The 18201-nt window shown below is 37.5% G+C and overlaps 1 protein-coding gene across 6 annotated transcripts in view; it reads left to right on the top strand.

Annotated features, from left to right (window-relative positions):
* Nucleotides 1-273: 273 nt before the first annotated feature.
* The window catches only part of Stim (stromal interaction molecule), a 74323-nt gene continuing 56395 nt past the window's right edge, over nucleotides 274-18201 (top strand). For 2 of the 6 annotated variants that reach the window (XM_089238180.1, XM_089238197.1), the window contains exon 1: nucleotides 288-987. In XM_089238180.1, the coding sequence (XP_089094306.1) occupies nucleotides 750-987 (238 nt within the window). In that variant the 5' untranslated portion in view covers nucleotides 288-749. Of the gene's footprint in view, nucleotides 988-18201 lie in introns of all 6 variants that reach the window. The other 4 variants (XM_089238188.1, XM_089238211.1, XM_089238204.1 and 1 more) reach the window with 3 other exon arrangements.

The raw sequence follows: 18201 nt of genomic DNA, 5'->3' as shown, positions 1-18201 counted from the left end.
TCCTAAACCGAGAACGAGCCATTCGTAAACCAAGGGTTAACTTAATTAGAATTTAATTAGCTCAAGAATACGAAAATTACGGTAGAATACTGGAGAACGACCGACTCAGCCGTGACAATGAAACACGGGTCATATGGTCACAGGATATTGTAAAATCCCTACAGTCGTCTGTTTCGTCACTCCTGTCGACCTTTTTTCCTGTAAAACCAACCAATCAGATTCATTCTTAGATCTGTACGATCTAGGATCGCATACGATACATGGCAACCCCGCGACAAAGCTGACTTGGTGATGATGACTGCCACTTGGAGGATCGCAGTTGTCCGAGCAGGAGGAGGAGAAGAGGACCTTTAATGAGAGGAGTACTGTGTGTTTATTTTCATTTTTTACAATAACAACACGGCAATAAGTTGGGCTTTCATTTGAATCTTCCAATCATTTCTTTTTGTTGAACGTCATTCGCTTCCATCGGAACAACAAGAGGAGCGTCTAGTAATGACTCGGCTTGCGTCTTGGATCGAACCACTGACCCTCCTCATCGTCGCTCATGTGCATTTGAATTGAAAAGAAGTTTTAACAAATTTTAGAGAGAGAGAGAGGGAGTTTTTACAATGGTCACGCATGTCTGGGAGGACACTTTGACTCGGTTCTTGGATAATTGGAGAAGCTGCCATAAAGAAGTCCATCTTTCCACCGGATAGATAGATAATTGATTAATCAATTAAATTAATTAATTGACTTTCAACTCAATGATGTTTCTTGGCCATCATCATCGCTCGGATAAAGTCAAGTCGCCGCTGCTGAAGAGAGTCTTCCATTCCTGTATCTGTGTGTTAGTGCTCAGTGTCTTTGTTGTTGTGATCATTTGTGATACCAATATTACCGAGAAAGAGGAGTATATATTGAAACAGACTAAAGTCATCGAAGCTGCTCCCAGAGCCTTGAGTAGCCGTCAGCATGCTGACAGCTCGACAGCCCTCTCCGAAGGTAATTCACAACTTGTCATACATACAGTAAAACCTGTCGGTTTGGACACCTCTGTATCCTCGACACCACCTTACATTCGGTGGTTTTGAATAAATCGGCTATAATCCAAAAACACAGAACGTCCACTAAACTGTACTTCTATATCTTTGATGCGTGTCTAACTTGGACAGATTTTAATGGAACTGCAGGTGTCAAACTTAGGTTTTACTGTATTTTCTTTTATATATTTACTGATGGCCTACTATATATATATACATATAGAAGCCTTGATATAACGGTACTCTGCGTACTAAGAAAAAACATCATTGTAGAGGGGTTATCGTTATATCAAGAGGTAGCATTATCATCAGTCACTGCAGAAATTATGTTTTTGTTGGCATCTATTCTGAATTGGCGTTGTTACTTGTTAGTACCACCATAAAATGCATTTATTTGCAACAAAAAATTCAAAATCATTAGTGGATTAATAAAATTCAGTTTGCTGTTTTTCACCCTGTAACAGCCACAGGTCCATAGGGGGCAATCACCGGCCCCAAGAGTCGTGAATAACATAGCAAAAATTGGTCGGTTTTTAAAACAAAAGACAGATGTTATCACTCTCAAAAGAACAAATACATTTGATTTATCTAAAAATGTATTGTTGGTGATTTTGAGCAAAAAATAAGAAGCATTGTTGTGATGGTATCGAAATATCCCAAAACAATGAGGTTATAGAGAGATTTATTGTAGTAAAGGCATATTATGTCGAGAGCAGTTTGACATTAGACTACAGTAGAGTCTCGAAAATCAAATCCCCGGAAATTTGAATCTCGGGATAATCCATTACTAGGAATTTTGGAATTTCCTTCTCAAGACCTTCTCTTTTTTTCCCTTCGAGAACCAAATTTCTTTATTTTTTTCTGAAGAATACTACTTAGTGAGTAAGTGTTTCAACTTGAAGTGAAAGTGACTAGGTAGCCCCCAGCCCTATAGTGGGTAACACTTGTAATGGAATATTAAACTCCCTTAAATGGACGTAGACCATTTTAGGTTTTGGGAGGGGGGGGGGGGTCATTGAAGAGGACTAGTAAATTTGAATGTTTTTTTTGTAATGATGGGTAATGCCATTGTACCCTAATTGCTTATGCTAGGGGTTACCAGAAGTCATCCTTTTTATGTCATTTCAAGCATCGTCCTACGTTTCAGGAAATTTGCCCTTTTGTCCTCCTTTTCAGGTTTCTGAAATTATTTTTTTATTTCTGGGGAAAACTTTCCCCTCACTTTTGTTTTTGTGGTTTTTCCATATGCACTGACAAAATAGCCGTTGAAATTCCCAGAATATTTTTCTGTTTTTGCTTTTTTTTTTACAGCAGTTCCTTTTTAGAGTTGGGAAAAATTAAAGTTGTGGCCGGTTTTATTGGTCAGAATAGTGGCACCATCTGTTGTTAAGATTGGAAAAGGTGATGTCACTAAAGGTGCACATGCAGGCATTAGTAATAATTAAAAATATCTTTGCTCCACATGGACCACAAAGTGTCTTGGGCAAACACGAGCTGCCTACTTTACTGCACGCCAACTTCAGCCATATATCGCCATATGGCAATTTCCAACAAGTGGAGTTGGGTGGGAAATGAAGGCGCCATCCATTGGTGGTCGCCCCAGGTTCAATAGGTAAATACGTTTTTTCTGATGTTCTTAAAAAAGCTATGTAGGACTGTTTTTCTTGTGGGAAAACCATGCTTGGCTTCTAAAAAGTTGGGCTGGCATCTTTTTCTTTATTTTTTTATTTGTCAAGCGCAGAATAATAGATTAGGCCTATATGTTCAGGTCTGTCTGTGCACCCTCCCAAACCAACCAAAAATTAGAAAAAAATTCTATATTTCGATGAAAAAATTAAAATATCAAAAGAAAATACAAAATACCCTTTATATGCTATATTAACAATTTCTGTTAATTTAAATGGTTTTTAAAGGGTGGTTATTCAAAAATTTCTCAGAAAGAACATTTTTGTATCCCCTCCAAAGGTTGATTCTGCATATGCTCCTGGGTAGAACTGTGCATTAAGATAATCCTGCATGTACGATGTGATCCCCCCATCCAGAAAAATGTTTTTGATGGACCTTCAACTCAAGACTTAGTGGGACCTAAAGCAGAATATACAAAAAAATTCTGATGTAAGCCTACATCGTAAAAGAGTTTTAGGAAGAATCTTATAGAAAGAAGGTAAAAGAACTCATCTGTGTAGAAAAACATAGTTATGGGAATTTTTGCCACATAATATTTTCACTCAGCTGAAGGCTTGAAGAACAACGTAAAAATTTCTGCAGGGGAACAGGGGGGGGGGGGCATATAGAACATAAATAAGTTGATCGAGAGTCTACTTTACCACACACCAACTCTGATCATATATTGCTACACAGCAATTTCCAACCAGTAAAGTTTGGTGGGAGATGAAGGCACATCTATATCGGTGGTTGTCCCAGGCTTCGTAGGTAAAGAACTTGATTCGCTGATGTTCTTTGGTTGGATTCAAACCTGTGGACCTTGACGGAAACCTTCACAATGGAAGACGAGCATCTTACCACTGCGCCTCTCGGGTGTTTAATCTTGAGTCTGTAGGCTAGACCCCCTCCACTCCTGCTGCTGTGCAGTCATAGTAATGGACTCACATCACAAAGACCCAGTTTTGAACTCACCAGTAAGGGCACAATGGTGGTCAGCTGAAGTTGGTTTTCCTGTGGGGTGGAAATGCGAACTGATCTCCTTTAAAATGTCCAGATTTATTGACAGATTATTTGACATATCTATCGAATCATTACGCTTCAGACATTTTGAAAAACAGATGCAGCGCTAAAGTTAATGATATACGCAAGATATGCCTTCAGACTTAGAAACACATGCACACTTTTAGCAGACCTTATTCCATAAGAACAACAATAGTCCGTAGTTGTGCTCGTTTTTAATGAAAGGCTAGATCAACCAAAAGAATCCAAAAAGAAAAAAAAAATGTTAGGGACACTTCTTTACTTGATAATTAATGAAATATTGTCAGCAATGCAGTGTTTGCTAAAAATTCATGGTGAAAAAATTGATTTAAATGTAATCATGTTAAGAGATGGGCGACAAACCATTTTGTCTGTTTCAGCACTTAACTTGATATTTATGCTTGACAGTTGAGACATGTTTTACATATTTTGGTAGCTCATTTTCAACTTTGACAAGCACTGATACTCCTAACAATTTTTTTTGCAAATCACATTTTTATTTATTTTCTTATTTATATTTCTCGCTCTTTTTCTGTCAGTTTTTTAGGGACAAGAGATTTATAATTTGTCTTTGTTTTGCTAGAAAATGAGAGACACTCTCAAAGTAAAGTCTTCAAATGAAACATCACTGCAGCTTGCAACCAAAAAATTTGGTTTTTTTAATCCCTCCCACTTTCTTAACTTTTGATCAAACTTTCTTTCTGGTTATATTAATGCCAGGAGAAAGACATTTTTATTTATTTTGCAACACTGATTAAAACTAAGCATTTTGAAAACATGTGCTTTTCAAAATAATAGATGTCTCTCAACTGAAACACATAGTGAAAGTAATTTTCAATTTTATATTTCTCACCAAAAGAATAGCCAAGAAAAAGATATTTAATAAAAGCATTCACCACCTGATTTATGAGTTAATTTACAATTCTAATTGATTTGAAAGGAGGTTCAAGTGATGGCTACATTCTTCTTAACCTTCTCAGTACATAAATTTGATAGGTTGCTAACTGGTGTTGTAGGATTTAAACCAATGTTTTCCAAATGACATAAATTTAAAAAAAAACAGTCGGGGAAAATTTTCATTTGGCTATAAATTATTGATAAAAAATATTTCAAATTATGAAGATGATGAAATATGTAAGTATACTAGTCCTAAAAATATATAATATTGAAAAAAGAATATATTTTTATTTTAATATAGAAAGTTTATATATATAATCATTTTAAAATTTGAAAATGTGTGCTAGGGACAGCCAGGAGAAGAACATTTACTTGACAAATGAAGATTTGTTCTAGCAAATTTTAGAAATCTATTGATGAAAACTTAGAAACAGAGTGGGGGACTTTTCATAAACTGGAATATAAATAGATCAATAAATCAATCAATCGGCCTACAAACGAACATTTCTTCTCTTTACTGGTGGGTGAAATAGAAAGACTAATAAAAGTAGAATTTCAATCAACCAAGGCACTAGACCACAGTTTCCTAAACTTTTTATTCCATCGCCTAGCTTCGATCGCCCCCCTGGATGATTCCATCGCCCACTTTGGGAAACTATACCAGACCAAGACCGGCTTCTCGTGCGCAGGGGCATATGAAGAATTGACTTTTGAAGGAGACGCAATGAATTTTTTGTAGGGGATTCTCGGTTACCAACCTTCAAAAAGCATTTTGAATTAACAGAAATTGATTAACATAGCATATAAATGTATTTTCTTTCGATGTTTTAATAATTTTACTAAGATATATAAAAATGTTTTTAGTTTCTAGTCGTTTTTGTGGGGAAGGCATCGTTTTGTGCCCCCCCCCCCTTCTTTACTAATATGCCTTTGCATGTCCATCCCTTTCACTGTTCCAGTTCGGCAAGTTCCCTTAACGCAGCGGTTTTCAACCGGTGCTCCTCGGAGCCCTTGGGGCTCCCTGTGCACTTCCCAGGGGCTCCGCGGTGACTCAAGGAAAATAAAGTAAATTTGACAGATAAATAAAAAAAGAAGCCTACGGGATTCCACCATAAAAATTATATACAAAAAGGAATACTCGAGTTAAACAGGGCTCCGATATAAAAATTATGTTCTGAAAAGGGCTCCGCGAGTCGAAAAAGGTTGAGAACCCCTGCATTAACGAATGAAAGAGAAATGTGTGAACGGAGAAAAAAATAGCAATTGAATGCCCCAAAAATGGACGTATTAAAAGAATCTTTAAAATGGTGTTGGGGAAACGACACACACGCACATTAGCAGAAATTTAAGAGATCCGGACTAAGATTGACTCAAAAAAGGTTTTTAAAAGGAACTGCGTGTGCTTTGAAACAGCCAGATTACGATTGATGAAGCAAAATAAAAAAAAACAGTAAACTGTTTAGGAACTACTTTCTCTGGTGGCATTGCCATTCTGCGGAAGTCAATGATCTTTGGTAAAAGACTGGTTGGCTATGAGCGCTTTTAAGCAAACTTTGATTCAAAAACTCTTGAGAAGAGAAGTGAAATGAGATTAGATTGCTTTTTTCTCCACAGGCCTTCATGTTGAACTACCTTGACACAAAATAGATTTAGCGTATCTTTAATCATCAGGCTTTTCATTTATACTTTCACAGTGGCCATCTCTAATAACTGAATACTCTGGATACACACCACACCCCCTCTGGTTAATCAAGGTTCTATTATATTCAAATAGGGATTTCAGAAAGTTATATTATTATTTAAGTTATATATTAGCTGAATCGAAAAAAAAAAAAAAAAACATTATGAAATCTATGTTCGAGAGTACCTATAATTTTACTTTAATTTTGTTTTCTGGAAGACTTTTCTTTTCTTGATTAGTTTGTGCTATCATAAAATACTGTCAAACCTAGACAGTGTATTTTCCATTTATTTTGTCGACTTGTTTGCACAAAATGGATGAACAGTATGTGTGAAGTAGAAATTTTCATAGAAAGCTATGCTAGCATAATTTTGTAATAAAGTTCAGTACATATAAACAAATTCAACGAAGCAATGATGAAAATATTTCTTTTTATATTTCCTAATACAGCAGGCCTATGTCTTTTGCATGGCCACACACGATCACACGGTGGCTGTCCCAATCATGCAGAAAGACTCAAACTAAATGAAGTACTACTATAAGGGGGAAAGCTTTCTTGAATTACAATTTTTTTTCCTAATTGTCCACAAATCGCCCAAAAAATTGCAGTTTTGCACCCTTGTTTAAGAACGACTTGTCTTTACGGTGACTAATTTTTCTTTCCTCCTCGGTATCGAAAAGATGTGATGACATTAACATTTGACGTACGTATATAAAATCGGAAATATCCCATGGTTTTTTTTCAATGCACAATAAAGTTATTGGTTTAATTCTTTCGCAAGCATTGGACACTCAGTCTGCCATGGGAACGAAAAATATGTAACCAACTTCTCGAGGTATACATAAGCTGATGCCCACAAATCCCTTTCCACTGTTAATAGCAGTGCAGCTGCTCAAAGCTGTGTCGCGTCCTCCATATTAAAATATGTACAATTGGATCGGCTGCGACGTGTGGGTGGGGATTTTATTTTCCTTTTACTATTTGTTCTTGGTTTCCAGCTTGTTCTTGATGCATACAAAGGTGGTATGAGTAAGTAACACGACGTGCACACTTGTGAATCTATTGCGAAACCAGATTTGTGAACATCATGTGTCTGGCGTGTGCGATGCGATTTTCTTTGTTTTGATTATCATTGGAAAGAAGATTCTCAGGATCAATTTATTTTTTCCCCTTCTTCCATCTATCTCTTTCTCGGTGGATTTTTCGAGGTGAAATTAAAAACCATTTATCATTCGGAGGCCTGAAATCCTGTATATAATCGATCTGTGTGTAACATTGAATAGTCTTCAATACCGGCCAAGATTTTCTTTAAAATCTCGAATTCCTAAAGTTCTTAAAATACCTCAACCGATCATCATCGTTCCGCTTATGGGTGTCCTCAAACTAGTGTCTTGTTAACATAATCATGGGCCCACGGACAAAGTGATGTTATGGGGGGGACGGACCTATAGGCTGGAAGAATCTATTTACCAATTCACGTACAGGTATCCATCGCTTTACGCGATTTTTAAAAGTTGATTGAAGTTGATGAATTTCAACCTGCAAAATTCCGCTTTAATTCTGGAAATGGGCTTGCAAGCGGGATGTACTACATAGTTAAATCCTTTGACGACGAAATGCGTTGGATTTTCTGTAGCTGCTGAGACAAATATATGAGAGAAATTCTTGTATACAACTGACCAAATCTCACTGATGAACAACGTTTGGTGACACAGTGACAAGGCCATGAGAAATTTAATCGAAAAAAGCGGTTCCAGTGAATCTTAGTTTAACTAGAATTTTCATATTAGCGAGAAATATGCGGAATTCTCTTGTTTTGCTACTACATTTTTTACAAGGAGACGAAAATTTTTGCTTCTCATCTCGACTGTTTCATTAGAAAGGGTTATCAGTAGAGTCCAGATTATGTGCATATTTTGGCTTTTTTTAGCATTATATAATGCCTGTAAATCCATAAAATCAAAGAATGTACAGAATAAGTGCATATTTTTGAAGGTTTATTTAAGCTTAATCGCTTTTTTTTTAAATAATTTTTCAAATAAATATTGCTCACAAGACAGTAAAACCTCTCTTTCGCGGTCGCCGGCGGTACAAAAATATTCCTTCGTAAAAGAGGGAGTGACCGTTGATCAGGGGTTTGAAATGCATAATTCTATTATATAAGGAGAAAATATTATTTGGCCCTAAAAGAAGGGTGATCGCATGTGAGGGGTGTCCGTTAAGAGGGGTTTCACTGTATTTTTATAACATCGGTTTTTCTTCCGCAGGTGGAATTTGGGGGGGGGGGGGAAGAGAGATATAATATAAGTGTTCAAAATTTTCAACGGGATGGATAGGATGAACCATGAGTTATTGATACGCCGTCAATCGACTCTGCTTTGGCAAAGGGCACCCGTATCGATTGGTGAGGGGCAATTGTAGGTTGTGGTGTCGAGAGAATGTTTCTCTAATAGGGTCGTTAATAAATGGAATAGATTACCCCCGGTGGTACTAAATTCTGGTGCAATTGACAATCACGTTTAAAAAAGAAATACAACGCACCCCCAAAGCAGAATGTTTAGCACTGGTCTGCGACGAGCCCTCAGCTGACTGGAAATGTTCTGCGGTAAAAATCCCCATACATGTAATAACGTTGTTTTTGCACTTTTTCTTAAAATTCTTCCAAATTGTTCTGCGACGTACGTCGCAGATTTTGGCACATTCTGCTTTGGGGCAATACACATATTGGACAAATCGAGAAGCTACTACTACTTAACTGTACATGCACCTCGTACACAATCCTCTTCGGAATTTCTAACGAATCGGCACATTCCGGAATGTGCGGTCTTAACGTATCTATGTTGTAGAGTTGCGCTTGTTTCGTGTTTATGCTGCCATCTGTCTTCCATTTTCTTAAGTAAAGATGGAAATGCTTGAATTTTCATGTTATGTCAGTATCGTGTTGTAGGTCTGCGTGCTCTCTGTGGAGAGACTTTTTTAAATGGGGACCGGCTCGCATTCGCATCTCAAAGCTGGAAAACCACATAAAACCAACTTCAGTCGCCCATCACTGGGCCGTCAACGGGGTTCGAACTTGGATCCTCAGGATGAGAGTCTAGCACGATGTCTACAAGACCACGCAGCGACAAAATTGAAGAGCTACCCATACTTAAAATAAGGCAGCCATAAATATTTTTTTATGGACATTGTATAAATATTTTATCGTGCATACGTAGTTTTTATAATTGCATTACAACAACCTAGAAATTAAAAATGTCTGAATAAAAAATATGTAGATTTCTTTTGCATGTGCAGGTATGTGTGTGTGTGTGTGTGTGTATATATATATATATATATATATATAATGTGGGGGTTTATTTTTTGTAAATAAATATGCTCTAAGAAATAGAAAATATGCATTTTTATAAAACATGGTTTTTTTTACATAGTGATTTTTTAAATGCACATTTTCTCATTTTTAGTAGGCCTACATATTTCGTAATTTCAACTTGTTCAGGATTATTTAGTGAATATTTTCGGTTTTTAATGCACATTTTGGCATTTATAAGTGGATATTTGCATATTTTTAGAGCATATTTCGCCATTTTTTTAGTGCATATAATCCGTTCTCTAATTATCAGCCTATCATACCAGGTTCTTCAGGAAAAAAAAACATCCGTACTCACTAAAATCAATCGGAAGTAGTGAAGACAGGAAGCGTATTAATATAATTCATTCACATTGCCTAGATTAATGGGATTCATTCATAAGTTTGAATAATTAATTAAAAAAAAGGTTCCTTTGCTGTTGGGTTCAATTTTTTTAATCCTTGTGAAAAAAACTACCGCCCCCCCCCCCCCATCCCTATCTTTCCCGCGTTCAATTCAAGTCACTTTAAGTGATTTCGTCTTACACGACTATTTCGGAACCAATTAATCGCGTAATGCGAGGGACGCCTGTATTCTAGAAAATGATAGGACGACCTCATGTTTGAGATCTGATACTATCTATTCTACATATATCCATTTAAGATGGCCCTGCATTAAAACCTGGGCTCCCCTCACCTTCGCACAGCGGTTAGTTTTCGTATCACTGTATAGCACCATATAACACTTGGCTTTGCCATCCTGATGAAAAATAGTAGTTAGATCCGTTGTACTGACTGCAGAGGGGGAATGGCGTGATTGTCTGCAAGAGTCTTGAATTAGGTACAGAAGGTTATACCTGGGAGGAAATTAAAATGCTTCTCGTCAGGGGCGTATGCAGGATTGACATTTGGAGGGGTCATTTTTTTGCGAAGAAATTTTTAGTTACTAATCTTCAAAAAGCATTTAAATTAGCTGAAATTGAGTAAAATAATATAAAGGTGTTTTATATTTAAAAATTTCAGTGTTTTTCTCAAAAAAATGAAAAATTATTTCAAATTTTCTTGGGAAGGGGCACTGATTCTTCAGTATGATGGGAGCATGAGTAGATGGGGGAGGAGTCCTTGATTTTCATTAAGGTAAACCAAGGAGTCCTCGGGGAGTGATTTTTGATTATCATTATTCTTGAATCTCGAATTTCTTCATAATCATGGTAATCTCGACCATGATCGCACCAGTCGCCCAAAATCAAAGCTAATACACTATCCGTACAGCTAATACACTATCTACCAATAAGTGTTTGGACACCTGTGATAGAAAAGGAAAACTAACTTTATTCAAAATCAATAGTTGGTAGAGCCTCCACGAGAGGCAATTACAGCGTGAACCCTCCGGGGCATACTTTCCACAAGTCCTTGTGTGACGGCTAGTGGTATTTTCTTCCACTCGGCTTGGAGAAGACATGTCAGTTCCTTCACCGATTTTGGACGGGTAGGGCACCCCTTAATTCGGCGATCCAACTCGTCCCAGAGGTTCTCGATAGGGTTCAGGTCTGGGCTCTGGGCAGGCCAGTCCATTCGATGAACCCCATTGGCACCATACCAAGCCTTGGTTAACCTCGCAGTATGACAGCTGGCATTGTCGTCCTGGAAGTAACAGGGGTCCACCCCGTAAAACTGCCACAACGTAGGAAGCACATTGTCATCCAAAATAGTGCAGTAGGCATCGGCGTTGAGCTTACCATGAATGGGGACCAAGGGTCCCAGTCCATACCAGGAGAAACAAACACCCCCAGACCATAATTCCACCTCCGCCGAACTTGACTGTTGGCACAATGCATTCTGGCAGGAGACGTTCTCCAGGCAGACACCAGACCCAGACCCTGCCATCCGAACGGTAGAGGGTGAACCTTGATTCGTCGCTCCAAAGAACCCGTTTCCACTGATCTACGGTCCAATTTCGATGTGCTTTGCACCACATTAACCGAGCAACGTGGTTGGACTTTGTGATCAAACGCTTATGGGCAGCAGCACGACCATGAAAACCAATCAGATGTGCTTCCTTACGGATGGTATTCATTGAAACAATACTCTCGGATGCCTGTTGAAACTCCTCGCGGATGAGGGCCATCTGTTGGATGCAGTTCTTCCGAATTTCTCTGGACAGCACCCGTCGGTCTCTATCTCCCAGTTTCGTTGGTCTGCCGACTCGGGGCAAATTCCGACAATCACAGCTCACCTTCCACTTCTTAATCACATAGGCCACTGTCGATTTTGGGTACTTCAGCTCGCTAGATATGTCCCTTAAGGATCGGTCATTTTTGTGATACCCGATAATTATACCTTTCTCGAAATCGGAGAGCTCCGAACTGCGCGGCATCTTGCGTGCGACTAATGCCGATGTTGTTTCCTACACGATATATACCGGCAGAGGGCGTGACGTATCTCAGGACCGCAGATATCGTCATTTGCATAGGTGTCCAAATACTTATTGGTAGATAGTTATGCATGGATGGTTGGACAAGTTTTTCGTGAATGAGCAATATTGAAATTAAAGCTATAGAAAATAGGATTCAGATGCAATGTGGAATCTTCAGTTTGACCAACAATGTTGATTTATTTTGTCTCAATGATTTCAATTTCTGAAGTTGCTCCATTCATCTGCATTTTCGTCATTCTATCGAATTTCAGCTGTGTTTTTTCCCCCCCTCCCTATTGCTGTTACATCCTCATTCTTATCCACTCTCATTTTTTTTTTCCTGGTCTATGTGCTTTCCAAAATTTTCCTCTTCCTTACAAACCACAATTCTCTACATCTGTTATGTATGTCTGTATGTGGCAATAGCATGCCTTATGCAACCTTATGCCTCCAATTTCGACTTTCCCTTGTGTGATAAAGAGACGATGATAAAAGGCTTTATCCTACAATATGTGTAATGTATCAAAACACTGACCTTGGGTTTGAATGATCCATAGCTGATTATGTTTTCAAACCTACCTTTTTTTTTTACTTTTCCTTCATTTTGGATATCAAATCTTACGGATAAAGCGACAGATGTTCTATTTTTTTGCCGGAAGACATCTTTTTATAATTGTTTGTTCTTTTTTATGCGAAATATGTCCTGAATTGTGAGAAAGTATTGTGTCGGCCATATGTCTGCATCCCTGTAACTTTTATCCACGGTATTTGTAGCATAAGCTTTCACGTGTGTGTCGATCGATGTTCGTGTTTTTTTTGTGTCAATGTTTATTCTCGAGTCGTGTTATTTGTTTTGTCGAATAAAGTTTTTTTTTTGTTTGCTTTGTTTTGCGACAAATTTTGAAAGTTTTTCTTGGAAGTTCCTCCTGGAACTAAAAGCAAAATCCACTGGAAGTCATTCGTAAACACGAAAAAGACATTTCTCCCGGAAAAAACAGACTTCACACTTTTTTTTGGTCTCCTCGTCCTTGTTACAGATTCAAGTTTCGTAGTTTAGTAACAAGTGAGGAAGTGAAATATGTCTGAACTTCTTCTGAAATGGGACTTCTGCACAAAAAAAACTGCAACAATTCTACACATACACGACAAAAAAAAATCTTTAGTGCGTAGGCCTGTAGTCTTATCTGACAATGTTCACCCGCATACATTCTCATGAAGTTGAGGCTCTCCTAATTGTGTTGGAGGCGTCAACCAAACGAAAAAACTCCTCCGAATTTTTTTTTTTTCGCCATTAGCATGTGACAGACGGATGGAAAAAAAAAGTTTTTAACCGTGATGTCATTCTGAAGGGAAATTTTTTTCTTCAGAAGGAAAAAGGAAAAAAACGGAAATCACGACTTCCATTTTAAAACTTAAAGAAAAAGAGGAACTCTGCCAGAGAAGTGATTACAGAAAAAGTAAGTGTCTAGAGGAAAACCTCTGTGAAATCGAGCATCAAGATGAGAATTTTCAGTGAATTCGAAGCATAGGAAACTATAATAACTTAGTTTCACGTTTCCCCTCCTGTCTTAACAGAGAAGTCGTTGAAATTGGGAGTTCTTTTCATTAAAGAAAATGTCATGGTCGTGGACCTTTCTCTGTCTTCATCTTTGAACGACATGAGTTTGGGCGACATTGGGGGAAAATGGAGACGGCCTCGTGAAACGTGGACGGGGCAAACATCCAAGATGGAAACGACAAAAAAATAAATGGCAACAACCAATTAAAGCGATCGCGTGTGTGTATGTTTGATGTCACGTTGTAGAAACATAGAGGTATGAATTTATGAAGAGTTACTAGAGTGTTAAGAACGATTATCGCTACATTTCAATTAGCAACCATATAAAAACACTTGTGCATACGCGATATACATTTTGCCCATTGGAAGTTGGACAATTCGGCCGGTAGACCAACTGCATCTTTGCGTGAAAATTTTCCACGTTTATACCGGGTATGAATGCTGTGTCACCAAATTCAAATTGAAGCGTAAAGCCGATGATTATTATGAAATTATAACTTTGTATGTCTGTAAAATATATTACAGTGCACTTGTAACGGTCGGGGTTTTTGTTCCGCAACGAGATTTTCCTCTAAATTACAATAGAATCTTGCGTTACTATTCAGTCATTGTGAGGAGTTGGAATGTAACTGTGCAATTATGTACAACGAATAACGATAATTTTTAACAATTTAACAATTTTTTTAATGTCACGTACCATGGATCCCTTGAGAAAATCTTTATTTTTCGATCGAATAACTGTGAATCTGGTAAATTGAAAGAAACTGAACAAGAACTGAAGGAAGGGTTATTTTACACATCACATTTGTTTCCACTTCAAGAAGGTCATTGCAAAAGCAGCTTCACGCGTACTTGGACCATAGGTGTTACTACAACCTGATTGTGAGCTGAGTACAGTAATGTTTGTAAACAAGGGGTACATCTTCTGACCTTCTACATGATCTTGCGGATTGATAACGATGAGACTTTATGGGGGGAAAAATAAGTCTGGTTCAATCTTAGTGGGGGAAAAAATATAACAAACCTATGTCCCGATCACTAAACAAATTTTTCCGCATGTTATGATATTAGTCCGTTGCGTACTTGACAAAAGTGATGACAACAACCGAATGATGCCATTATCTGTGATTCCAATAAGCGGCGTTTACTGTGTAATGGAAAATATAGTCATCAAGTGTTGTTTGTACATTGAAAATATTGACCTCTACTTGAATGCACTCTTTGAGGTTATGCAGGTAGGCTTCAGGAACGCAGCCCAACCAGTGTTACCCAAAAAACTAATTTTGAAGTGTAATTTCATTCCTTTCCAAAATTTTGAGGGATATATATATATTATGAAAAACTGTGAAATAAGTGTATTAGAAAAAAAAATACTTGAAATTTAAAGGAGTATTTTCACTCCGAACGAAATTTGGAGTGAAATTGAATTTTGATGCGTGTTGGCGAAGACTGGTCCCAACATATAACATAAAAAACGCGTATTTTGCAATTAGATTGTAGTCTGCGGCATTATCCGCAGAAAAGTCAGAACCACATTCTGGCTCTCACTATTTTTTTTGCCTTGGCTTTTTGGCCCGTAATGTCCTAAAGGCTTAGGGAATCGAACCTGGTATACAAGGGGAGCCGGGTTCAATTCCCAGAGGAGACAGCTAACTTTTCTTCCTAAAGGTTCGTATCCGTACCTTTTCTGGTTCTGATGGTATGCAGATTATTGTACCCCTCCCGAGGAAGGGTTCGAAGATTACAATCCAGATGCAATTGGTTCTCAAGGTCAAGATATACAGATTGTGTGTGTGTGTGCGAGCGCGCGTCCGTCTGCCCGATTCCCAGCTCTCGACGGATTTAGCCGTATCATGCATCTGCATTTTGACAGGGTTATCACATTAAAAAGTTTTATTTTATTGTGTTTTTGCTTTTTACAAAGTGAGATGCAGTTATTTGAATCAATTTGTAGAGAATACAGCATTCGCATATGCAAATGACCATGATTTATTTGTATCAAACTCGTATCCTTGCAACCGAATCTTTGAAAAAAATTCTGATTCAGGTTTCGCGTAGATTTTGCTCACCCGAAATGTAAAACTGTTCAGTTATTATATTGGTTCATTGAGCCTTTTTAGATATCAGTGCCCTTTGAACGTCACGGTAGAAATTTTTGTTCTTTTGCTGTTTTCTCCCGAGGATTTCAGATTTATGGAAGTCAAAAAACAAACAAAACATCTCGTGTCCAACGCAGTCATTTTTATGGGAACCTGAGTCATTAGTTCGTGCGATTCATAAATCATAAAAATCGTAAACTCAGTGACTTTATAGTCTGCCTTTGCTATTGATTTTATAGTCTTGTTATTGTTATAGTCTTTTGCTAGTGATGGAAAATACGTTTTCAATACAATTTACAATTTGTGGCTAAAAATATTTTTGGGAATAACTTATTGAAAGAGTGTGTTTAATCCTCTGATATATTGCACGACGAATATAATAGCACTTAGAACGCAGGAGGTGTCGCATTGGTCAAAGAAATCGAACAGAATAATTTCATCGTCGAAATTCGAATTCAAGAGCCTCAGTGAATCCTAGAAGTTAAATGCTGTTAGCGGTCATTCAAATATTACGTCAGCATTGATGCGGGGGGGGGGGGGGGTTCCGATTTGCTGATTTTTGATGACAAGGAGGGAGGGAGTGTTTGGATGATGCTTACGTTGTCAACACCACCCTTTATGAAAATATGAAATATTCTTAATGGCATCTTACTCGGTATGCCAAAGCGAGAAAAATCTTTCGCTAGTTTGTAAGCTCGTGAACCTGTCCATTCTCCCTAATGGTGAATCCCTTACAGAGCCATTTCAGTGATCTCTAAATGTTTCAGAGATCCTCCAAGTGTTCAGGAAATGTATCCGGGCCGCTTAAGTGCTCTGGAATTGTGCAACGTATCTTTAAAGTGATCCGTATTTATGCCACGGATAACTTAAGTAATCTGGGAATGTTAATTAGTTAAGTGATCTTTGAATGCACGGGCCTACTTCAGTGATCTGAAAATGTGCCAGTGTTCGGGCCACATAAATGCTCTTGAATTGTGCCACGGGTCATTTAAGCGATCTGAAAATGTGCCGTTTAGTTCACATTTTTACAAAATTGGGTTTGAGGCGCTTTTCAGGGTCATATTTGGTCCGTGGGTCAAGGGTTTACCATTTATGGCTTAAAGGGTGGGTCGCAATGAATTTCTTAAAGAGAAATTTTGAGTTCTTACCCTTCAAATAGCATTTAAATGAACAGAAATCGATTCTAACAACATATAGACCTAGACGTATTTCCTTTCGAAATTTTAATTTTTTTTTTAAATGTTTTTTGCATTAAATTTTTTTTTCGTCTGGGGGGGGGGGACTCACGAGCCCCCTAACCCTCCCGTGTACGTTTCTGATCCCACCAATGTGCGTTAGGAAGAGGGGGGCAGTGCTGACGAAATTTTGCTGACAAGGGGGGGGGGAGGGGGGGGGGTCAGAAATGGCTAAAACTTTGCTGACGTAATACTTGAACGGCCCCTTAATAACAGTATAAACTACAATAATAATGTCAGAACTTAAAGGAAAATATACTTTTATTTCTGTCATTATTATTGTATTACGTGTTGACATTCTTAGGTTTTTAAATTTTTCTTCTTAACCTAATATTATTTTAGTACGTCTCAAAACGTGTAAGAATGTGTATTTTTCTCTCCTCCGAATAATATATTAACGAAAAAAAAATTAACACAATTATAGAATCAATTAACATACGCCTTTGCAATAATTTTGCCGTGAATAACAGTATTAAAATTTGAGTGCAACAACCTAAAAAACGCTGTTCCAAAAGTATAGAGGAAAAACGTATAAAATATTGATTTCCTAAAGAAGTTTAACAAATTTTTGCAGGAAAAAGTGGGATTGCATATGGACAGTACTCGGCATGGTGTATAAAAGACTCAGGGCTCCTACTTTTTGGTAAAATGTCCTACTTTCTCAGTTTTGTCCTACTTTTACTATTTTTTTTTTAAAACAAATTCTATCAATAAAATTCGTGTAATTGATTTTAATTGAGGAGGTAATCATCGATATATTGCCAGATATTACAAATGGTGTAGATTGCAATTAATGATTCTGCCAAAGCAGAGCGTGTATTGTTTTTAACTTTATTTGGGGGGTATGTGGACCATTTGGTTTATTAGTTTTCATTTGCTTAGTTTGAGGGTTCAACATATAAACATTAAAAACTTCTGCCTGGATGGAAAAAATAATTTCGTATTTACTACTTCATGGTCTTGGACAGTAACTAATATTCATCATTCAAAATTATGGTCAACATTTTGTGTATAGGTAAAACAACAGTTTGCATTACAAAGCAGTTGGATACATAGGCCTATTCTAGGTTTGTAACATTCAATTGTCTTCTGTATTTTTAGAATGTGCAGGGACATAAAAAATATTTGCAATGCTCAGGAAAGAGCTAGAAATGAAAGTGCTTCATTCGTCAAAAACGATTACACTGGCATTGAACGGTAAAATGTAAACATCTAAAAAAACAGGATGAACAACACA

The sequence above is a fragment of the Pholcus phalangioides genome, unplaced genomic scaffold, assembly GCF_987345545.1.
Source record: "Pholcus phalangioides strain wild (caught in Gottingen) unplaced genomic scaffold, Ppha-v1.0 ptg000002l_1, whole genome shotgun sequence".
Classification (NCBI taxonomy): Eukaryota; Metazoa; Arthropoda; class Arachnida; order Araneae; family Pholcidae; genus Pholcus; species Pholcus phalangioides.
This window is presented reverse-complemented; position numbering and strand designations above follow the sequence as displayed.